Raw genomic sequence first — 19,592 nt, 5'->3', positions numbered from 1 at the left:
CATTCCCAGCGACGAGGGCCACGCAGTCAGAGAGCCGCGACCCGCGTAAAGCCTATGTCTGTACAAATCTATTTTACGCGCAGCCAGATACGGCGGGGCGAGCTCAGGGGAGCGTGGCGTTGGCACGGATGCCGGACAACGACGTCGGTTGCGCGGCCCCACAGCGTGAGTCGAGCCAGTGCCGAGCTGAGTGCGCACGCGCACGCTCTATTTGGAGTATAAGGTACAGACCCGTGCGCCGCGGGCGCCAGGTATTCCCTTCGTTCCTCTGGTTCCTCCCTCGTCCGACTCGTACACTTCCTTCCTATTCGCGTCGCCTCCGTACGCAGCCATGGCGGCTTCAGTCACCGCGGAGTCCGTGCAGGAGAAGGACGCCCGCAACTCATCCATCTCCAACGAGAAGGCGGTCGACATGTCCCGACGAGAGAGCCCTGTCGACCTCGACAAGGAGAAGCAGCAGGCCATCGCTGCACACCCCATACCAACGTCGGACAGTGACAAACCCACTACGACGCCCACCAAGCCTGTGTCATTCTTTCAACTCTTCGGTACGCCTGCTGTTCGCTTGCGCCCATCTGCCGCCTTATCCCCCGTCCGCAGGTTCTCCACCAAGGCGGAAATCGTCATGGATGTCATTGGTATCGTTGCGGCAGCTGCTGCCGGTGCTGCCCAGGTCGGTTTCATCGTCTATCATTGCATCTCCAAACACTGCTTAATGATTCCGTCCGAAGCCCCTCATGAGTTTGCTCTTTGGCAATCTCACGAACGCATTCGTCGTCTTCGGAGCCACATTGGAACAGGCAAATGCCGGCGATCAAGGCGCTCAACAAAGGCTGCCAGCAGCGAGGGAGAACTTCAAGAGCACCTCCGCTAATGATGCGTCGTACCTGGTCTACATCGGTATGTACCTCAACCATGACAATGATCTCGCAAACCTGTGGCTTACCGGTGAGAAAGGTATTGGTATGCTTGCCTGCACGTACACATACATGGCTATCTGGGTGTATACCGCTGAGGTCAATGCGAAGCGAATTCGTGAGCGCTACCTGCAAGCGGTCCTCCGACAGGATATTGCGTACTTCGATGACGTCGGTGCTGGTGAGGTAGCAACGCGGATTCAGACGGATACACGTACGCCCATATCATCTTTTCTGAACTTCTGAATGTTTCTTACAATCCAACAGACTTGGTTCAACAAGGTATTTCTGAGAAGGTCGCCATCGTGTGCAACTTTTTCGCTGCCTTCGTCACTGGTTTCGTATTGGCGTACGTCCGGCAATGGCGTTTGGCACTTGCCATGTCATCCATGCTGCCCTGTATCGCCATCACCGGTGGAGTCATGAACAAGTTTGTCTCCGGTTATATGCAGTGAGTATTCACTTTCCTCCCTGTGAATTTCTGCAGCCGTAGACTGACACGACGAAGGCTGTCTCTCGCTCATGTTGCGGACGGTGGCACCCTGGCCGAAGAAGTGTTTTCGACAGTGCGGACGGCGCAAGCTTTCGGCTCACAGCACATTCTCGCTGAACGGTACGATTCGCATATCACGAGGGCCAGGAATGCGGACATGAAGGCCGCGATCTTCCACGGTTGCGGATTGGCCACATTCTTCTTCGTCATCTATGGAGGCTATGCGCTTGGTATGTTCATTCATTCGTCCGGTCCAAATCGCAATCTAACACGAAACATTCGTAGCATTTGACTTTGGAACCACACTCATTAACGAAGGTCACTCCAACGCTGGACAAATCGTTAATGTTATCTTGGCCATTCTCATCGGGTCATTCTCCCTCGCTCTTTTGGCCCCTGAAATGCAGTCTATCACTCACGGCATGGGTGCCGCCGCGAAGCTCTACGAGACCATTGACCGCGTTCCCCTCATCGACTCGGCGAGCGAGGAAGGCCTCAGGCCCGAGTCCTGTCGCGGCGAGATCACCTTCGAGCACGTCAAGTTCAACTACCCGTCCCGTCTGGACGTGCCCATTGTCAAGGACCTTTCCATTACCTTCCCGGCAGGCAAGACAACTGCGCTCGTCGGTGCTTCTGGGTCTGGCAAGTCGACTACCATCTCGCTCGTCGAGCGGTTCTACGACCCGCTTGAGGGCGTTGTTAAGATTGATGGTATCAACCTCCGGGACCTCAACCTTAGGTGGCTTCGCAGTCAGATTGGCCTTGTGTCGCAGGAGCCTACACTGTTCGCTACGACCATTAAGGGCAATGTTGCGCATGGTCTCATCGGTACCCAGTGGGAACACGCGCCCGAGGACGAGAAGACGCAGCTAATCAAGGAGGCCTGCATCAAGGCGAACGCGGACGGCTTCATCACCAAGCTCCCGTTAGGCTACGAAACTATGGTCGGTGAGCGCGGCTTCCTCCTCTCGGGCGGTCAGAAACAACGTATTGCCATTGCCCGCGCGATCGTGTCGGACCCGAAGGTCCTGTTGCTTGACGAGGCGACGAGCGCGCTCGACACACAGAGCGAGGGCATCGTGCAGAATGCGCTGGACAAGGCCGCGGCGGGACGCACGACGATCACAATTGCGCACCGGCTGTCGACAATCAAGGACGCGGACTGCATCTATGTGATGGGCGATGGGCTGCTGCTCGAGTCGGGCACGCACAGCCAGCTGCTTCAAGACGAGAACGGGCCGTACTCGCGGCTCGTCTCGGCGCAGAGGCTCCGGGACGCGCGCGAGAAGCGCGGGAACGACTCGAGCGACGATGTAACGGACGTGGCGAGCGTCGGGGAGGAGGAGGACTACGAGAAGGCCGCGCAGGCTGAGGTCCCGCTCACGCGCTCCAAGTCTGGGCGGTCGCTCGCGTCGCAGATCCTCGAACAACGCAGTCAGGAGAAGGCGAGGCAGGCGGGCAGGGAGTACGGGCCGATCACGATCTTCCGCCGCTTCTTTGGCATCAACCGCGAGAACTGGCACATGTACCTGTTTGGCTCGATTGCGGCGATTTGTGAGTGTCGGTTGGTAGGGCGGGGGCCGGAACGTCCGCTGACTGGACTCGCTTACAGGCAATGGAGGGACGTACCCGGCGTTTGGTATCGTATACGGTAAGCATTGTCGATGGTGGCACTTGGATGCTGGAACTAACCCTGTTCTATAGCTCAGGGTATCAGCGGCTTCCAGAGCACCGACCCTCACGTGCGCAGACATGATGGCGACCGGGTTGCTTTGTGGTGAGTTTTTAGTTTGGATGATAGGTCGGTCGGATGGACATTGAGCTTACGCTGCTGTAGGTTCTTCCTCATTGCGATCTTGTCTGCTACCGCCATCGGCTTCCAGAACTACTTCTTCGCCTCGACCGCTGCTCAGTTGACAAACAAGATCCGTTCGCTCAGCTTCCGTGCTATCATCAGACAAGACAGTGAGTAGACGTCTTGTTGATTTTCTTACGTGATTACTGATTCTGTGTTACAGTCGAGTATTTCGATGAGGACGAGCATAACGTAAGTATCTGGTGAGAATCTGTGCGTCGGGAAGCTGACAGGCGTCGCACAGACTGGTCAACTCACTTCAAGCTTGAGTGACAACCCTCAGAAGGTCAATGGTCTCGCTGGTGTCACGTTGGGAGCGTAAGTCTCGGTATTGAGTTGAGATGAGCCCGTCGCTAATGCTTTTCGTGATCCAGCATCGTTCAGGCCATCTCGACTCTGATTTGTGGTACCATCATCGGTATCATCTTCGCGTGGAAGCTCGGTCTCGTCGCTCTCGGTAAGCATACATTCGAGAAGTGGGGTCTTGGTCCAGCTAATGTCTGTTTCTCAGCGTGTACTCCTGTGCTGTTCTCTGCTGGATACATTCGTCTCCGCGTCGTCGTTCTGAAGGACCAGAAGAACAAGCGTGAACACGAGCACTCTGCGCAGCTTGCATGCGAGGCTGCAGGCGCCATCCGGACCGTCGCGTCGCTCACCCGCGAAGCCGACTGCCTTCAGTTGTATAGCGACAGTCTGGAGGGTCCACTCCAAACCTCGAAGAAGTCGGCACTGTACAGCAACGGCATCTACGCGCTGTCGCAGGCCATGTCATTCTTCGTCATCGCCCTCATCTTCTGGTACGGTTCTCTGCTTGTGGCAAATGGGGAGTTCTCGACGTTCCAGTTCTTCGTTGGCCTCATGGTACGCAGTCTGTGTTGACGAAGGAAGGCGCGCGAGTTGCTGACTGTTCTTTGTGCGCGTCCACAGAGCTCGACTTTCAGTGCTATCCAGGCCGGCAACGTCTTCTCGTTCGTTCCCGATATCTCTTCGGCCAAGAGTGCCGCCGCGGATATCATCGCGCTTCTGGACTCCATGCCCGACATCGACGCGGAATCACCGGAGGGCGACATCCCCACCAACGTCCAGGGTCATATCCGCTTCGAGAACGTGCACTTCCGCTACCCGACTCGTCCTGGTGTGCGGGTGCTGCGTGACTTGAACCTCGATGTGGAGCCTGGAACCTACGCTGCCTTGGTTGGCGCTAGTGGCTGCGGAAAGAGTACAACGTACGTTTATCCCTGGCGCCACGAGTTGGAGTGTGCATTGACTGGACGTTTCATGCAGGATCCAGCTGATTGAGCGTTTCTATGACGCGTTGCACGGCACTGTCTACCTCGACGGACAGAACATCTCGAAGTACAACGTTTCGGAGTACCGCAAGCACATCGCATTGGTTTCTCAGGAGCCGGTATGTTGCCTGGGCTTGTGTCGCCGATGTTTTAGTCTGACCATGTGCTTCCCAGACCCTGTACTCTGGCACAATTAAACTGAACATCCTCCTCGGTGCTACCAAGCCGGAGTCTGAGGTTACACAAGAGGAAATTGAGACCGCGTGTCGGAACGCCAACATCCTGGACTTCATTCAGAGCCTGCCACAGTACGTGCTGCCTGTGTTTCAGTTTGTTCAGCTGATGCTGATTTGCGTGCAGGGGCTTCGATACCGAGGTCGGTGGCAAGGGCTCGCAGCTTTCCGGTGGCCAGAAGCGTATGTTCTTCTAGATTACACGTACAAGTACCCGTACTGATTGGCGGTTACAGAACGTATCGCAATTGCACGTGCACTGCTACGTAACCCGAAGGTCTTGCTGCTCGATGAGGCAACATCAGCTCTCGATTCCAACTCAGAAAAGGTTGTGCAAGAGGCATTAGACAAGGCCGCGAAGGGTCGGACGACAATAGCCATTGCCCATCGGTTATCACCATCCAGAACGCCGACCGAATGTAAGCGTTTCGTCGCCTTCCTGCACGAATGCACGTTTTAATCGCCCTCCTAGATACTTCATTAAGGACGGCGCTGTCAGCGAATCTGGCACACACGATGAGCTACTTTCCCTCAAGGGTGGCTACTATGAATACGTGCAGCTACAGGCACTTAGCAAGAAGTGATACATACATACCACTTTGAACTTGCGCGCCTCTCTACCGATTATGATACTTACGACGATACTTCGCCTTCTAGTCGACCCTATAATGTTTCTGCCGGATAGTTTGTCTCTTGTTTTGGGGGATTCGTGCACCGTTTCGTTACCCATTCTGTAGTAGTACATAGCACTCGCTACATAGATCATGAATATCCACACACATACAACACGAGGCAATTGTACGCGCTTGACACCTGGCCTTGAGACCCCCGCATACGCAGCACTTGCGACACAGCCTGGACGCAGAGTTGTGCGAGGCTTGTGTGAGGTGCGTGCGGAGGCACTGCGGAGGCCTGGCTGCAGGAGGCGCGGGAGCATGGCTCGGTATATCCCGCGCCAGCACGCCGACGCGTCCTGGCCCATGTCATCACTATCATAGCGCAGACCCACTCTTATCCTCTCCCCCACACCGCCGCCTCCAAAATGTCTGTTGCGCTCACCCCGAGCAGCGTCCTCGGCTTCAACAGTGCGTAGGCCGCACGTAGCGGCCCTGGGACCTCCGCAGCTAACGCGTCTCGCACAGGGCCTCTCACGCAGCACGTTAAGCGGGGTTTAGCCATCTCAAACCACAATGCACAACCAGTCGCATTCAAAGTCAAAACGACTGCTCCCAAGGTGCCGTCAGCTCCGTCTGGACGCTTACAGGTATCATTGACGCAACCGGTTCGTGTAGCTGTACTGCGTACGGCCAAACTCTGGGAGGGTGGAGCCAGGAGAGACTGTGGAAGTTCAGGGTACGTTATGTCGAAGTGACCGCGGGATACACGGCAAACCTACACCCGGTATATACAGTTATGCTGCAGGCGATGAAGGAAGAGCCGCCATTGAACATCAAGTGCAAGGACAAATTTCTGATTCAGAGCACCATCATCACACCGGAGAAGGAGACAATGCCTCTCCCAGATCTTGTACGTTCTTTCCCTTTACAAACGCTTGAAAGTCTTTTGAACATCGCTGGTAGTGGGCCGACAACACGGAGGAAGTCCACTCGCAGAAGATCCGTGTTCAGTACCTTCCGCCGGAAGGGCAGACAGTGCCTGAAGAGGAAGAAGGTGGAGTCAGTGATTTCCAGGACCATTCTCGCTCTGTAAGCACCACCAATCTCTTGCCCCTTTACAAGTCTAAAGGTCTCAGATTTACGGCACTGTCCGTCAGCATCCCAATGGAAATGGCGTTCCTGAGCCCGTGCGGGAACACAGCGGCGAGGCGGCTCAAGAAGAGGAGACCCACCATGACGCACCGTCGTCACCGCCTCCAACACGACTGGCGCAGCTTCACGAGGAATCACCACACGAGGAGTTCTCGCGTGAGGAAGATGAGGCACCCGTCGTCAACGTCAACGTTCACACGCCCCAGCCTCCGCCTCCCTCTGAACCTGTTGGGCCCGCACCTGACATCAACGAGGACATCCTCATCAAGCTGCGCGAGGCACAGGCGGAGATTGAGCGCCTTCGCAATCTCATTTCTTCCATGCCTGAGCCGAGCACGGCAGCGCCCACCACGATCACGAACGCTACTGAGTTCCGGCGACGTAGGCCCACATCGCCTTCGGACGACGGCAGTACGTGGGATGGCGAGACGGAGGTGGGAACATCAATCACCGGCACGACAACTATGGAGGATACGATGATGCAGGCGGAGGGCGTTCCTCTGCAGGTAGTCATCGTCATCGCGCTTGGTGTTTTCGTCACGACTTATTTATTCTTCTGACGGCTCTGTGTCTGGACGTTATGGTTTGGTCTTCGGCTTCTACGTATAAACACTATTGGAACATCATGAGCGACACCCGTGTGTTCGCGTTGCGTCCGCCTGCCAAATACCTGTTCTTTTACGATCTCCCCTCCTCGGTCTCGTGGATCCCTTTGAATCGTTTGGTATAGCAACTTTCCTTTCGTTGTGATATTATTCGCTGTACATATGTTATATACGAAGCGGAGCACGGAACCCCGGTTGTGGTTGACTCGTCTGCTGTAATACATTAACTCTGCGTTCTCTTTCTTAGCTTATGCCTTCGGCAGGCATGGACGTTATACCCAGACTTCATGATATCTCTACACGCTAACGGTATATACACGAGCCCATCTTAGGATGTGGACATGGTGCTTACGAGCGATTCCGACTCGCCCATGCGTTCAGTACGATTTGAATCTGAGGGCGTCGATCGTTCAAATCTCAGAGGCGTCTGAATGCTCTCCCGATACCCGTCTCTCGATCGCCCTTTCGACTCTTCATCGCAGCCATGTCGCTCGTCCTTCCCGGGGAGCTCGTTCCCGCGCAGCACGTCAACCTCAAGCTAGGACCCGGGTTGCTCCAGCAGTCAGGCCCGTCCGGGGAGTCCTCGATCATCGCGACCCGTGCCGGCGAGCTCAACCACTCCGCTAACCGCGCACGATGGTGGATAGAGAGCAACGCCCGACGGGTGAGTGGCCTCCTGGTAGCAATAATGAAGCTTACGGGAGGGAAGGCAGTACGTCCCTGCGCCGCAAGAGTCGGTGATCGGCGTGGTCGTCGCGCGGAGTGGGGAGAATTGGAGGGTGGACATCGGGGCGGCGCATATGGCGAATCTGGATGGGCTGGCGTTTGAGGGGGCGACGAAACGGAATAGACCAAACCTCAAGGTGAGCGTGGACGGACTGTCTCGGAAAGCGCTGATTTCGAATAAAAGATAGGTCGGGTCACTGCTATACGCACGCGTGTCGCTCGCGCACAAGGACATGGAGCCCGAGCTGGAGTGCTTCGACGCGCAGACACGCAAGGCGGAGGGTTTCGGCGAGCTCAAAGGGGGCTTCGTCGTGCGTTGCAGTCTCAAGATGTGTCGCTTGTGAGAGTACTTGTTCTGTCTTGAGTTTTGTGTCCTTACATCACCATTGCGGTCCAGGCTACTCGACCCAAACCATTTCTTACTCCCAATGCTTGGTTCACGATTCCCTCATGAAACGGCGACAGGGCTGAATGGGCGCGTATGGGTTAATGCAAGGGAAGCGAGGCACATCATTGCTGTCTCAAGGTGTATTGAGGCTGCAGACCCGGATGGTGGTGGAATGAGCGAGGCTGAGATGAAGAAGTTCCTCGGTACGCTCGATATATAGTGAACACAGGACAGCCACTCCATGGATTGACTGACATCTCATAGCATAGTACAAGTATGATACAGCATAGTCGGATAATCCTACAACAGTCCCAAACCACAGGTCATCATCACATACCCATAGTAAGTAGCGGTCCCGGCAGCGTACAGGTGTCTGTGCGACGACGACCACGCCATCGCGACTCAGCTGCACCGTGCTAGTCGTCGTCCGCCAGACGCGCCCTCTTCGTCGGCCTCCGTCCTGACGAAGCGACGCTCTGGCTGTCATCCTCGCTCATGGGGGTGGCCGTCGCGCGCGCACTCGCCCGCTTCTTTCTCTGGTATTCGCGATCCCTATTCTTCTTCTGCTGCGCGGCGGTGAGCTCCTGATTCCGCGGAGCAGGAGGGACAATCACTGTTGTGAGACCGGGGGTCGACATTCGCGAGTCATCCCCGGGTCCTGACTCTTCGCCTTCGCCGGAGAGCTCGAGCGACTGGAGGGGGGCGGGTCAATTACACCATTGGCGAGGAGGCAAGACGACGCGCCTTCTTGTACGTCGTGCTGCTGTTCGAGAACATACGGTCGTTGTCGTGGATCTCGTACTTCTTCCGCCCTCCGGTCGGGTTCTTCAGGTAACCCTCGAAGCCGTGGAGGATGTTCCCGCCACTGTGCGCCGCGCTGTCCGTCAGGTACGACGCCTCGAGGTTGTATATCTGCACCTCTAGGTGGGACTGTTGACATGAGGAGACGCGAGGGAGGCTTGCCACACCGGGGACGAACCAGCTGTTTGTCTACGTTCCGCCGCTTTGAGAGGGCCTGCAGGAGCTCCTTCTTCGCGGCATCGTACCGCAGCTTGTCCTCGGGTGATGGGTTGTCGCTGGCCATGTTGGCTCAACGAGCCCTGGGGGTATCGTAGTAACAGCTAAGGCGAACGAGGATACTTGGATACTTGTTAGGAAGCCACAAACGCGGACTCCCCAGGCGTCGCAGAGATATAGTTGATGCACGTGGCGCGCTCGAGGAGTCGACATCGCCGACTTGCTCAACAGTGTCCTCCTCACTGCCGGCGCATTGGCAAAGATGCATTGTGTTTCTGTCTGCAAGCTTCACTGACACTGCTGAATGGTTCCCAGCAACAACCGATCAATTCTACACAAACTTTCGTACACATATCTAATTGTCCCTTCCGCAAGTATATCATCCTGCGATTACTCAAATGCTACAACGAGACTCAATGGTAACTAGTACTGCTGACGTCCGAGCAGAGTCCGTAAGGTATTCTTTTAGAGCTGTGGATTCGAACGCAACGGCTAGCACATCAGATCTTCAGAGGTCATGCTATACAACAAAGAATCAAGTCCGAAAGACGAAGCCTCTCATCATGTCCGAATAGCATAAAGAGTCCCGAGGGAACATTCCCTCAGAGAGTTCGTGACAAAGGTCCTTTCCTCGTACCCGCCGCAGCAAGGAGAGCAATTCAGGCGGATCGCCGCGCGATGGCCTCGGCGTTCATCTCCGCCTACTGGTAGCCCTCCGTCGCGTTGTAGACGATCGGAGTCATGGTCAGACCAATCTTCCTACCGAGGGAACCCTAGCAGAACGGTGAGCGGCAGCGGCGCGACATCAGATTGAAGGACTCACGGAGCAATCGTCCCACTCTTCCATGACCATCACGTTGAAAGTAGCGTTGGACGCGTTCTTGCCGGCGCCGAAGCCGCCCTGCGAGTTCGCAAAATTGGGCATCGTGAAGTTGGGTGGCGCCGGGTTCGTAGGGTAAGGAACGGCTGCGAGAGCGAGAGATGAGAGTTAAGTATGTAGGTACGTCAAATTCGGCCTCTGTACTCTGTACTCACCCGGGTAGTTCTCAGCGTCATAGTGCCCGAGGTAATAGCCATTCATCCACTGCTGCGCGGGATCCATGTTGGTAGGGGTCTCGGTGATGATGTACACGGAGAAGCCGTAGCTCGACTTGCAGTAGTCGGCGTTGATGGAGTAGGAGAAGTTAAATACGGAGTTGGGCATGATCGAGGTCCAAGCGACTGGCTGGTCGATCGTGCCCTGTGCGAAGACGGACGCCGCGCAAGCGAGAACGGAGGTGAGGAGAGTCGTGAACTTCATGCCGAATGTCTGTCGTGAGGAGGAGCTAATGCTTGATAGATGATGGGGGATTATTGTGGGTGGGTGGAGCGAAGCTGCGTGGGGGCAAGCCGCGTCCTGGCCTTTATACGCGTGCATCTTCGACAGAACCTCGGCGCCAAAATCTTCTGAGTCCGCTTCGGACGACATTCGCGGGCGATCGAAGACCGACTCGGTCCGCGCTGGCCTGTCTGGCAAAAACTTAGGCGGGCCCATCCGGACGCCCCACTGTGGCAGTGAATCCGTAATAGTAGAGCCGCGTCTGCACTCGGCCCAAGGGGCCGGCGCGCGCTGGCCCCACTGGTACAGACCCCCCTCCGTGGGAATGCGATCGGGGGAGGTTCGGGCTACCCTATTAAGGACACACAGTACTATCGCCACTAAGTAGTCTAGACGTCTCCCTTCGCCTCAGGCCCTAAAGACCTCTTTGATGGAGGGGAGGGCAGTCTTCTATGAAGTTTGACATGCATATACCTTACAGTAGGTCAGTCAAACGTGCGGCAGTGCACCTACAGTAAAAGAAATGGACTTCGAGAATGTCATCACAGAAATACTGCTCTGCGGCAATAACTAGACTGTGTCCAATTTGAGATAACTCATAACTTTGTCTGTGTACTAGAGTACAATATGGTGTCAGTACGAAGGCGAGTATCGAATACGGCGAATGCGCTGAAATAGTGCAGAAGACACGCCGCGCCGGCCCCTTGACTCGGCCTCAAGGGGCACGCTGGCGCGCAGCGCCCGCGTGCCAGCCACTGCCAGGTGGTACGCACCCCCTCGTGGGAATACCGCCTCGGGGACGAACCGGGCGACTGGGAATTAGACGCTGCGCAGCTGAATGGACATCGCACGCGGCACAGTGCACGCCAGACGGAAACTATTTGTTTTTGCCAAATAACGAGTGACTATGCGCCCCGTAATAGCTCCTAAAATGTGTTTAAGGTGTGTAGATCAATCTAGCACTCAAATTCAAAGGTTACTAACAGTGATCACCGCAGTATTTCAGTATGTTCAAATGTTGGGTCTTGAAACATACAGATTCGGAGACAGTCAGGCTAAGAAACAATTACTCTGCTGCATGTACCACACTGGGACCTCTTTGATCCGACTGTGATCATTTACGACGCGACCCACCACGCGCGACAGTGCACGACCGACTACAAGATGATGCCGGGGACACTATCGATAGTCCACGTCCATCCTCGATCTCCTGTTATGGCTCGCCGGCTCGTCCCCGAGGCGGTATTCCCACGAGGGGGTGCGCTCACCGCCCTGATTCACTCGATTCTCATCGCCGGGAGCACAGAAGCACCCGTGTGCACAATCAATCTGCCTACAGGCTACAGCTCTGTCAGCTTATGCCAATCGCACCGACTTCCATCAGGTTATATCGCAGCGCCAATCATGCGCTACTTGCTAGCACTCACGGAGGCAGCTTCACTTCAGCGTACTTAGCTTGTCTCACGCAGGGCAGATTGAGCCTGAGGCCTGAACTCTAGGTTGGTCAATATGATTGCCTACGCTCATGCCCAGGATGTGCACTGCTCGGACTATAGCAGCCAGGTAACCGGTGTCGACGAGCAAGGTACGACGGCCAAGTTCTTAATGGAGATGAGTGCATATCTCACAACCACGTAGTTTCCGTTGCATGCCATACAAGCCGGCAAGCGTGTTAGACAAAGATATCCGGAGCCGGCGGAGGTTGAAGGAATTGTCTTCTCTGTCCACGCGAGACTAGCAAGCGTCTTCATTTGACAGATCGAGATGCTCAGTGACACCTTAGAACAATTGCGCGCGCTTGTAACGGTACATAGACCCTTGGTCAGTCATCGTTGGTTGTGTCACTTCTTCCTCCACCACCTCCTTCAAGTGTCTTGCCTTCCAGGCAAAATGGACATGGGGAGAGATCAGCTCTTCAGTTACTGGTCCACGAGCATACCAAGCATACCAGGACCTGCTCAGTATGTCTTCGCTCACGTGCAGAGGGCCCGCAACCACAGTCTGTCCATGCTGACTGCGGCACGAGGCGAAATCGAGTATGTTCAACCTACACACTCGTAACATATTCTAAGCTCACAACAAACGTAGTTTCGCGGAATCTACGCTACTCTACCCTGCTGGAGTCGCTGCGCTGTCGATCCTTGTATTCCTGGTACAGTTGGCATTGCATGTTCGTACCCAAAAGGCGTACGCAAAGCTTGCTCAGTCCGAACCCTCGCCCATATCTGAGCCTCTCCATGCTCCAGAAGAGAGTGAAAACGCGTCTGCATCGGTAAAATACGTCAAGGAACACGGGGGCGTCGTCCTCGTCGCGTTCAATGGATTGCGTGCCGCGTCAACCCTGGGGCTCCTGGGCATGTCCATCTACAGCGCGACCGAGTCCCTGGGCCACTCTGAAACCTGGGAGCCTCAGAGCTTCGAGATCATCTTCCACGTTGGCACTTTTGTTACCTACGTGAGCGACCGTCCGCCTTGCTCTCATACGTACGACAATGCTAACTGTATTGTCCAGGTGTACGCATCAGCGCTTGGCATCACCTCGCTGCTTGCTGGTCCCGTCCTAAGTACGACGGCTGTTCGCCACCTGAACTGTATTCTGTTCACTGCGTTGTCGGTCTACGCGTACCGCGATCTCTGGCCCTTGGCGACGTTCACGTTACAGCCCATGGATCTCGCAGAGGGCCCTCTACTTTGGGCCAGGATCTCACTCTTGACCATTAGTAGTATCTTTGTGCCCCTCATGATCCCTCGGCGCTACATTTCTCTCGATCCAGAGGTATGTCAATGTAATGCGACGCGAACTAGACGAGAGAGTAGACAGCTAATGGGCGTGTAGAATCCATGGGCGAACCAGCCCAAGGAGCAAACGGCTTCTATCCTGTCACTCATGCTGTTTAGCTACCTTGACCCGACGGTCATGCTTGCGTCGCGCGTCAAACACCTGACCATTGACATGCTGCCTCCTCTGGCCGACTCTGACGACGCGCAAAATCTCATGAAGCGCAGTCTGAATGTGTGTCCATCGTCTTGAGACTCATTACCTGTCTGCTGACGAGCTTTGAAGGAAATCGACCCGTTCCGAGTGAAGACGAAGGGCAGACATCTTATGTGGGGTCTCCTGCGTGTCTTCCGTATGTTTAAACGTGTCTTATCTCCGCGCATGCATGCATGCTGATGAACCTCGAACAGGAATGGAGTGGATCGTCATGACCATCGCGACCGTTTTTGGCGTGCGTTTGTAGTGGCCTTGAATAAACACACCCAAGCAGGCTTACATTGCATTCGACAGACTATCTTAGAGTTCATCGGCCCGCTGACTATTCGATATATCCTGATGCAAGCTAAACAATCTGTACTCTCGTGTCTAGTCTATTGACGTGTCCACAGGTACGTCGAGACGGACGGCGCAGGCGCCACCGTCCGGCCCTGGTTCTGGATCGTGATGCTGCTTCTCGGACCGATCCTCGAATACAACTTCGGCTCTGTGTACATATACCTCTCCGTGCGTCGACCGCTTTCGCTCCTTCACCACTGCTCATCGTAACATGTGCAGAACAGAGTGTTAACTCAAGTGGAGGCGATCATCACACAAGTCGTCTTTGAGCATGCTCTGCGCATGCGCATGAAGGCAGACGTATCGCAAGATCCTGCTGAAAGTGAAGGTGACACGACCGTTGCCGGCACGCCCGATACGGCTTCCGACGCTGAATCGAGCGCTACCGCTCCAACAGCTCAGGAAAATGGTAACGACAGCGAGGGCGACTCCGCAGCGGGCAAGGGAAAGCAGAAATCCACGACACAGACGGTTCCCGTGGCTGCACAGAATGCGGACGCCAACAGAGTTGTTGGGAGGGAGGAGAAGGCAAAGCCAGCAGACGATGACAAGAAGGGCAAGAACGTCGTCGGGAAGATCAATAACCTCATCTCGTCCGACCTCACCTCTCTCGCCTGGGGTAGGGAGTTCTTGACCCTCCGTGCGTGTTTGGCATATGCCGGTTATTGTGCTGCTCAACAATTGTATTGCGTCGCAGTGGTCAAGCTTCCCGTCGAAATCATTTGTTGCGTATGGTTCTTGTACGCCGTCTTGGGCTGGAGGTCAGTGGCCACACGTCATGAGGAGCAAACACAGTAGACTGACTAGGCGCATAGTGCGTTTGTGGGACTTGCTTCCATCGTCCTCTTGTTCCCTGTCCCCGGTATGATTGCAACACGCATTCGCAAGGTCCAGATAGCGAAGATGAAAAGGTATCACTCATTCCTTCTCGCTCGTGCCTGCGCGTGACTGACACGCTCCGCCCCAGACCGATGCACGTGTGCAGAGCGCGACAGAAAGTGAGCATTATAGCGCACTACTTTGGTGCACATGCTGATTCCTTTCCTGTAAAGCCATGAACGTCATCCGTATGATCAAATTGTTTGGCTGGGAGCCCCGAGTTGGGAAGCAACTGGCTGAGAAACGTGAGGACGAACTGGAGCTCGTGAAGAAAAGCAAGTTGCTCGACCTCATCAACAATAACCTAAAGTGCGTACACGGAGTGTCTGCGACCTTCCGAGCTTAGTCTGACTAGTCTCAAGCCACGCCATTCCTTTGGTCACCATGATCGTGACCTACGCGACATACGTGAGTCCAGTTGGAATATATGAGATATGGACACTATCAATTGACTTTGGCTTCCAGACCATGATCATGAAGCGAGATCTTACAGGTGAAGCAATTGCTAACCCCGTGCACGCATCTCTCACATCGTCTCACAGCGTCTGCTGTCTTCTCATCTATCACGGGTATGTGTGGCGACCCCAACGGAACGCACGATGCTGACATGTATGCAGTGTTCGATACTTTCAGCCAGCTGATGCATATGGGCTTTGGTTTCGTGCCTATGATGATTCGAGGTAAGTCCATGAACCATAGAGAGGCATCAGATTGTTGACATTCTGCAACACAGCTAAGGTGTCGCTGGACCGAGTGAATGAGTTTTTGCAGAAGGTTGGCCTTCTCTACTCCACTCCATAGCGGTGACTGACAGAAACAACTTGCGCGACAGACCGAACTACTGGATGAATACTCTGAGCAACCTGATGATATCCAGACTCAGATCGCAGCGCAGCCGGAAGACGACGTCATTGGTTTCCGCAATGCTTCCTTCACCTGGGCAGATCAAGTCAGCGGCTTAGCGGCTTCAACCCCTGGAAGCGGGCGAAGGAATTTTACCTTGCGTATCGACGACGACCTGGTGTTCAGGAAAGGCAGTATCAATCTCGTGATTGGCCCGACTGGCTCGGGAAAGACCTCCTTGTTGATGGCTTTGCTGGGCGAGATGCACTACATACCCGCCGGTCCTGATTCGTTCTACAATCTACCTCGGACTGATGGTATTGCTTACGCCGCGCAAGAGTCCTGGGTCAGAATGAAACCATCAAGGTAAGCGACACGTCGCAAGAATGACGATGGTATTGCTTAGCTTTGAATAGGACAATATTCTCTTCGGCGCCCCATTGAACGAGGAACGTTATCAACAGGGTGTGTTGAGACAGCATGCTGTACACGCTCGATGGTATACTAACTGCTGTAGTCATTGAGCAATGTGCGCTGAAACGCGATCTCGAGTTGTTCGCTGCTGGTGACCAGACGGAGGTTGGAGAAAGGGGCATCACACTGAGGTACTGTCACATCTGTTATTGCGACCCTCGACATTCGCTGACTCTTTGAATGCTAGTGGCGGTCAGAAGGTATGCAGTGTTGTGCTTGGTCGTTCATACCATACTCACATACGCAAAAGGCGCGCATAACACTCGCCCGTGCCATATACTCTAAGTCGCAGATACTGCTGTTGGACGATGTGAAAGACATGCATCAACGTTTCCTTTCCATAGACTGAACTTTTTGATAGGTTCTCGCTGCGTTAGACGTTCACACGTCACGATGGATCGTCGAGAAATGTTTCAAGGGTGATCTTGTCCGTGGGCGAACGGTGCTACTCGTTGTGAGTACACATTCATTCTGGATTCTCGACTCTTCTGATCCCATGAGCGATAGACGCATAATGTCTCTATGGCTAGTCCCATCGCCGATTTTGTTGTTGCCCTGGGCACAGATGGTAGAGTGTCTAGTCAAGGCTCCATTGCTAATGCTCTTGCACACGACAAGAAACTCGCCGCTGAACTTGCTAAGGAGGAGCTGGAACTCGAGAAAGCGGAAGCCACCGTTGACGAGCAGACCCCGGAAAAGGCCCCGAAGGAGGATGGCAAACTTGTTGTTGAAGAAGAAGTCGAAGTCGGGCATGCCGGTTGGCAAGCAAGTACGTCTTAGTATTCTCTTCTTATCAACTGTTAGTGACAGCGTATCAGTGAAACTCTTTATGCATGCATTGGGAGGGAGCCATCAACTCTTCTTTTGGCTGAGCTTCCTTGGAGGGTTAGTTTTTTACATGACTTTCAGCATCCTGCAAACTTGGTTCCTTGGATATTGGGCTCGACAGTACGAAGAAATGCCTGCGTCCGAAATCAAAGTCCCACAGTATGTTCTCAAAGATAATCTGAGGCTGCACCGCCTCATCATCTTTCAGCTTCCTCGGGGGATACGGGTCGATCATGATCATATCAGTCCTTTTCCACACGGCAGCCTACTATGTATACACATTTGGGTCGCTGAGAGCATCAAGAACCGTACACGATGACCTGATATCTTCAATTCTGGCGACGACAATGAGGTAAGCAGGTGGAACTTACTGCCGTGACGCGTCATGACAATTTTGTAGATGGCTTGACAAAACACCCACATCTCGAATTATCGCTCGATGTACCCAGGACATCCAAGAAGGTACGTTTCTCTCCTGCATGTGATGGGTTTTAGACTGAGCAACACGACGCAGTCGACGCTTCCGTGGCAAGATGGTTCAGTACCATCGTGGAGATGTCGTTGGAGATGCTCATGAAGCTTGGTGTGGTGGTGGTGATATCCCCGATCTTCGTCGTCCCTGGTGTTTTCATTGCCGCCGTCGGTGCCTGGATTGGCGAGTTCTACATGAAGGCGCAACTCGCGATCAAACGTGAAAGAAGCAATGCGAAGGCTCCAGTTCTCGGCCACTTCGGAGCCGCTTTTGCAGGTCTCAGTACGCGATGTGTCGTTCTATCAAGCAGGGAGATTACTAATCGCCTAGACAGTCTCTATCCGTGCATATGGTGCGCAGGAGGCGTTCAAAAAAGAGTCGTATGTGCGTATCAATCGATATACTCGGGCTTCAAGGACATTCTGGAACCTCAATCGGTGCGTTGAACACTACCTTTATGTAGTCAGGCACCCTGATGTTTTCAATAGCTGGGTGGGCATCCGTATTACTTCCCTCGGATCGTTCTTCTCTGCGGCTTTAGCTGCCTACTTGGTATACGGGAAGGCAATCACCGCATCCAACACTGGATTCTCCCTGAACATGGCAGGTCAGGGATATTCATGCTGGTCCTCACATTCTATGCTGACGTCTACACAGTCGGGTTCAGCAGCATGATTTTATGGTGGGTGAGGTTCTTCAATGAATTGGAAATATCAGGTATGTCTCAAGTTATTGACTGAACGCGGTCTCTGATCATTCTCGATATTTCCAGGCAACAGGTGCGAGATTGAAGATGAGATCAGAAATCCTCTGACCATGACCACAGCCTGGAGCGCATCAAGCAATACCTTGAGATCGAGCACGAGCCCAAACCTACACCCGAAGGTGTTCCACCCGCATATTGGCCAGCCAGCGGAGACTTGTAGTCGATAAGCTCTCCGCTCGATACTCTCCGGTGTGTCCTGTGTTGGTTTCCCGGGTGGGCGCGTATTGAGTTGGTCTAGGATGGACCTCGCGTCTTGCATGAGATTTCATTCGAGGTGAGATCAGGGGAGCGAGTTGGCATAGGTGAGTGCAAGTAGAGTGCGCAAGGATACGTCACTCATATAACCATCAGTCGGCCGCACTGGTAGTGGCAAGGTAGGCCCCGTGGTATGAGTATCAGGCGTTCGACTGCTGATGCTACGCTCTCAGAGCTCTTTGACTTTGGCACTGCTACGATGCATCATCACCGAAGGCAAGGTGTATTACGACGGGCTACCGACGGATAACATCAACTTGGACGCTCTCCGATCGACTATCACAATCATCCCGCAAGTGGTATGTGCCATTCAGGTGTCTCACTCGCGTAATCTGACTTCGTCATCAGCCAGAGCTGTTGAGTGGGACGCTACGTCAGAATCTGGATCCCTTCCAGCAGTATGATGATACCGTCTTGAACGACGCGCTAAGATCTGCGGGCCTGTTCTCGTTACAAAGCGACCTCATCGAGGGCCGCATTACTCTCGACACTCCCATCGCGAGTGGAGGAACTAATCTGTCCGTTGGCCAACGCCAAATCTTGGCTCTAGCGAGAGCCATTGTGCGGCAGAGCAAGCTACTGATCCTGGACGAAGGTCGGTGATGTGCTCCAAGCGGTATCAGACATCTAACCACTGTCGCTATCTCAGCTACGTCCGCGATTGGTGAGTTTGTGAGAGCGTGGTTCAGAGAAATGCTGACAGCGCTGCCTTGAGATTATGCAACGGATGCTGTGATTCAGGCATCGTTACGCGAAGGACTTGACAAGGGCGTGACTTTGCTCACTGTCGCTCATCGTCTGCAGACCATCATGGATGCCGACAAAATCGTCAGTTGTCCTATCTTTCAGATTACTTTGCAGCTCATACAGTCTGGTGCAGATGGTGCTCGATGCGGGCCGAATCGTACGTGACCTACATGTTCCGATCATAAACATGAATGTTGATGACTTTCAATAGGCGGAGTTCGGGAAACCTAGCGAACTCCTGAAGAACGAACGTGGTATGCTTCGCGCACTTGTTGATGAGAGCGGCGACAAGGAGACGTTGTATGCTATGGCGAATGGTGCAACTGGTTCTCCCTGAGATGTACATGCATGTTGGTTTCTGCTGCTACTATGATCGTGTGATGT

General features: G+C 54.2%; 6 protein-coding genes across 6 annotated transcripts; 4 read left to right on the top strand and 2 right to left on the bottom strand.

Annotated features, from left to right (window-relative positions):
* The first annotated feature begins 169 nt into the window (after positions 1 to 169).
* B0H18DRAFT_972613 (P-loop containing nucleoside triphosphate hydrolase protein) lies at positions 170 to 5,183 on the top strand. Its single transcript, XM_048043877.1, is given in 18 exon segments — positions 170 to 545; positions 561 to 564; positions 601 to 673; positions 732 to 900; positions 958 to 1,131; positions 1,185 to 1,368; positions 1,426 to 1,640; positions 1,696 to 2,964; positions 3,023 to 3,061; positions 3,115 to 3,187; positions 3,248 to 3,375; positions 3,429 to 3,457; positions 3,510 to 3,583; positions 3,640 to 3,722; positions 3,777 to 4,126; positions 4,193 to 4,491; positions 4,550 to 4,673; positions 4,729 to 5,183. 18 exon segments carry the CDS (start codon positions 332 to 334, stop codon positions 5,008 to 5,010), a joined length of 3,783 nt encoding a protein of 1,260 aa, XP_047899529.1. The 5' UTR covers positions 170 to 331; the 3' UTR covers positions 5,011 to 5,183.
* Positions 5,184 to 5,764: 581 nt separating this feature from the next.
* Positions 5,765 to 7,486, top strand: B0H18DRAFT_972604 (PapD-like protein). The gene is made up of 6 exons (XM_048043876.1): positions 5,765 to 5,872; positions 5,930 to 6,021; positions 6,080 to 6,140; positions 6,199 to 6,314; positions 6,368 to 6,493; positions 6,541 to 7,486. The coding sequence occupies exons 1-6, from the start codon at positions 5,830 to 5,832 to the stop codon at positions 7,114 to 7,116; spliced, it is 1,014 nt and encodes a 337-aa protein (XP_047899528.1). The 5' UTR covers positions 5,765 to 5,829; the 3' UTR covers positions 7,117 to 7,486.
* Positions 7,487 to 7,490: 4 nt separating this feature from the next.
* B0H18DRAFT_972590 (exosome complex exonuclease RRP40) lies at positions 7,491 to 8,555 on the top strand. The gene is made up of 4 exons (XM_048043875.1): positions 7,491 to 7,825; positions 7,875 to 8,024; positions 8,076 to 8,227; positions 8,285 to 8,555. Exons 1-4 carry the CDS (start codon positions 7,646 to 7,648, stop codon positions 8,493 to 8,495), a joined length of 693 nt encoding a protein of 230 aa, XP_047899527.1. The 5' UTR covers positions 7,491 to 7,645; the 3' UTR covers positions 8,496 to 8,555.
* On the bottom strand, positions 8,556 to 9,429 carry B0H18DRAFT_972586 (NuA4-domain-containing protein). Its single transcript, XM_048043874.1, has 3 exons — positions 9,255 to 9,429; positions 9,020 to 9,205; positions 8,556 to 8,967 (listed from the first exon to the last, which is right to left on the bottom strand). The coding sequence occupies exons 1-3, from the start codon at positions 9,357 to 9,359 to the stop codon at positions 8,692 to 8,694; spliced, it is 567 nt and encodes a 188-aa protein (XP_047899526.1). The 5' UTR covers positions 9,360 to 9,429; the 3' UTR covers positions 8,556 to 8,691.
* A 564-nt stretch (positions 9,430 to 9,993) lies between these two features.
* Positions 9,994 to 10,592, bottom strand: B0H18DRAFT_950544 (uncharacterized protein; the record flags this gene model as incomplete). The annotated part of the gene is made up of 3 exons (XM_048041959.1): positions 9,994 to 10,065; positions 10,116 to 10,258; positions 10,328 to 10,592. 3 exons carry the CDS (start codon positions 10,590 to 10,592, stop codon positions 9,994 to 9,996), a joined length of 480 nt encoding a protein of 159 aa, XP_047899525.1.
* Positions 10,593 to 12,500: 1,908 nt separating this feature from the next.
* Positions 12,501 to 19,545, top strand: B0H18DRAFT_1113594 (ATP-binding cassette transporter; the record flags this gene model as incomplete). The annotated part of the gene is made up of 42 exons (XM_048032969.1): positions 12,501 to 12,646; positions 12,699 to 13,065; positions 13,123 to 13,386; positions 13,447 to 13,623; positions 13,675 to 13,741; positions 13,800 to 13,840; positions 13,900 to 13,970; positions 13,998 to 14,112; positions 14,164 to 14,584; positions 14,642 to 14,705; positions 14,760 to 14,832; positions 14,912 to 14,942; positions 14,997 to 15,132; positions 15,186 to 15,231; positions 15,289 to 15,316; positions 15,366 to 15,392; positions 15,441 to 15,503; positions 15,557 to 15,597; positions 15,656 to 15,957; positions 16,005 to 16,032; positions 16,083 to 16,131; positions 16,184 to 16,271; positions 16,328 to 16,340; positions 16,391 to 16,450; positions 16,502 to 16,594; positions 16,648 to 16,909; positions 16,959 to 17,127; positions 17,177 to 17,320; positions 17,369 to 17,430; positions 17,483 to 17,722; positions 17,775 to 17,877; positions 17,929 to 18,047; positions 18,098 to 18,157; positions 18,213 to 18,219; positions 18,267 to 18,325; positions 18,558 to 18,580; positions 18,635 to 18,760; positions 18,810 to 19,056; positions 19,111 to 19,125; positions 19,177 to 19,289; positions 19,342 to 19,365; positions 19,420 to 19,545. 42 exons carry the CDS (start codon positions 12,501 to 12,503, stop codon positions 19,543 to 19,545), a joined length of 4,710 nt encoding a protein of 1,569 aa, XP_047899524.1.
* Positions 19,546 to 19,592: the final 47 nt, after the last annotated feature.

This window comes from Fomitopsis serialis (genome assembly GCF_022376445.1).
Source record: "Fomitopsis serialis strain Sig1Antser10 chromosome Unknown B0H18scaffold_3, whole genome shotgun sequence".
NCBI classification, from domain to species: domain Eukaryota; kingdom Fungi; phylum Basidiomycota; class Agaricomycetes; order Polyporales; family Fomitopsidaceae; genus Fomitopsis; species Fomitopsis serialis.
The sequence above is the reverse complement of the archived record's forward strand: the minus strand, read 5'-3'. Positions and strand labels throughout refer to the sequence as shown.

Bases quoted from the DNA above. Each gene is read 5' to 3' on its own strand.
- B0H18DRAFT_972613 (XM_048043877.1), top strand. From the start codon at position 332: ATGGCGGCTTCAGTCACCGCGGAGTCCGTGCAGGAGAAGGACGCCCGC. The intron at 1,369-1,425 runs GTGAGTATTCAC...GACACGACGAAG, and splicing joins TTTGTCTCCGGTTATATGCA to GCTGTCTCTCGCTCATGTTG. The intron at 4,674-4,728 runs GTATGTTGCCTG...TGTGCTTCCCAG, and splicing joins CATTGGTTTCTCAGGAGCCG to ACCCTGTACTCTGGCACAAT.
- B0H18DRAFT_972590 (XM_048043875.1), top strand. From the start codon at position 7,646: ATGTCGCTCGTCCTTCCCGGGGAGCTCGTTCCCGCGCAGCACGTCAAC. The intron at 7,826-7,874 runs GTGAGTGGCCTC...GAGGGAAGGCAG, and splicing joins TAGAGAGCAACGCCCGACGG to TACGTCCCTGCGCCGCAAGA. The intron at 8,025-8,075 runs GTGAGCGTGGAC...AATAAAAGATAG, and splicing joins GGAATAGACCAAACCTCAAG to GTCGGGTCACTGCTATACGC.
- B0H18DRAFT_972586 (XM_048043874.1), bottom strand. From the start codon at position 9,359: ATGGCCAGCGACAACCCATCACCCGAGGACAAGCTGCGGTACGATGCC. The intron at 9,206-9,254 runs GTTCGTCCCCGG...TCATGTCAACAG, and splicing joins GGAACGTAGACAAACAGCTG to TCCCACCTAGAGGTGCAGAT. The intron at 8,968-9,019 runs GCGCGTCGTCTT...GCCCCCCTCCAG, and splicing joins GCAGCACGACGTACAAGAAG to TCGCTCGAGCTCTCCGGCGA.
- B0H18DRAFT_972604 (XM_048043876.1), top strand. From the start codon at position 5,830: ATGTCTGTTGCGCTCACCCCGAGCAGCGTCCTCGGCTTCAACA. The intron at 5,873-5,929 runs GTGCGTAGGCCG...CGTCTCGCACAG, and splicing joins CAGCGTCCTCGGCTTCAACA to GGCCTCTCACGCAGCACGTT. The intron at 6,494-6,540 runs GTAAGCACCACC...TAAAGGTCTCAG, and splicing joins TCCAGGACCATTCTCGCTCT to ATTTACGGCACTGTCCGTCA.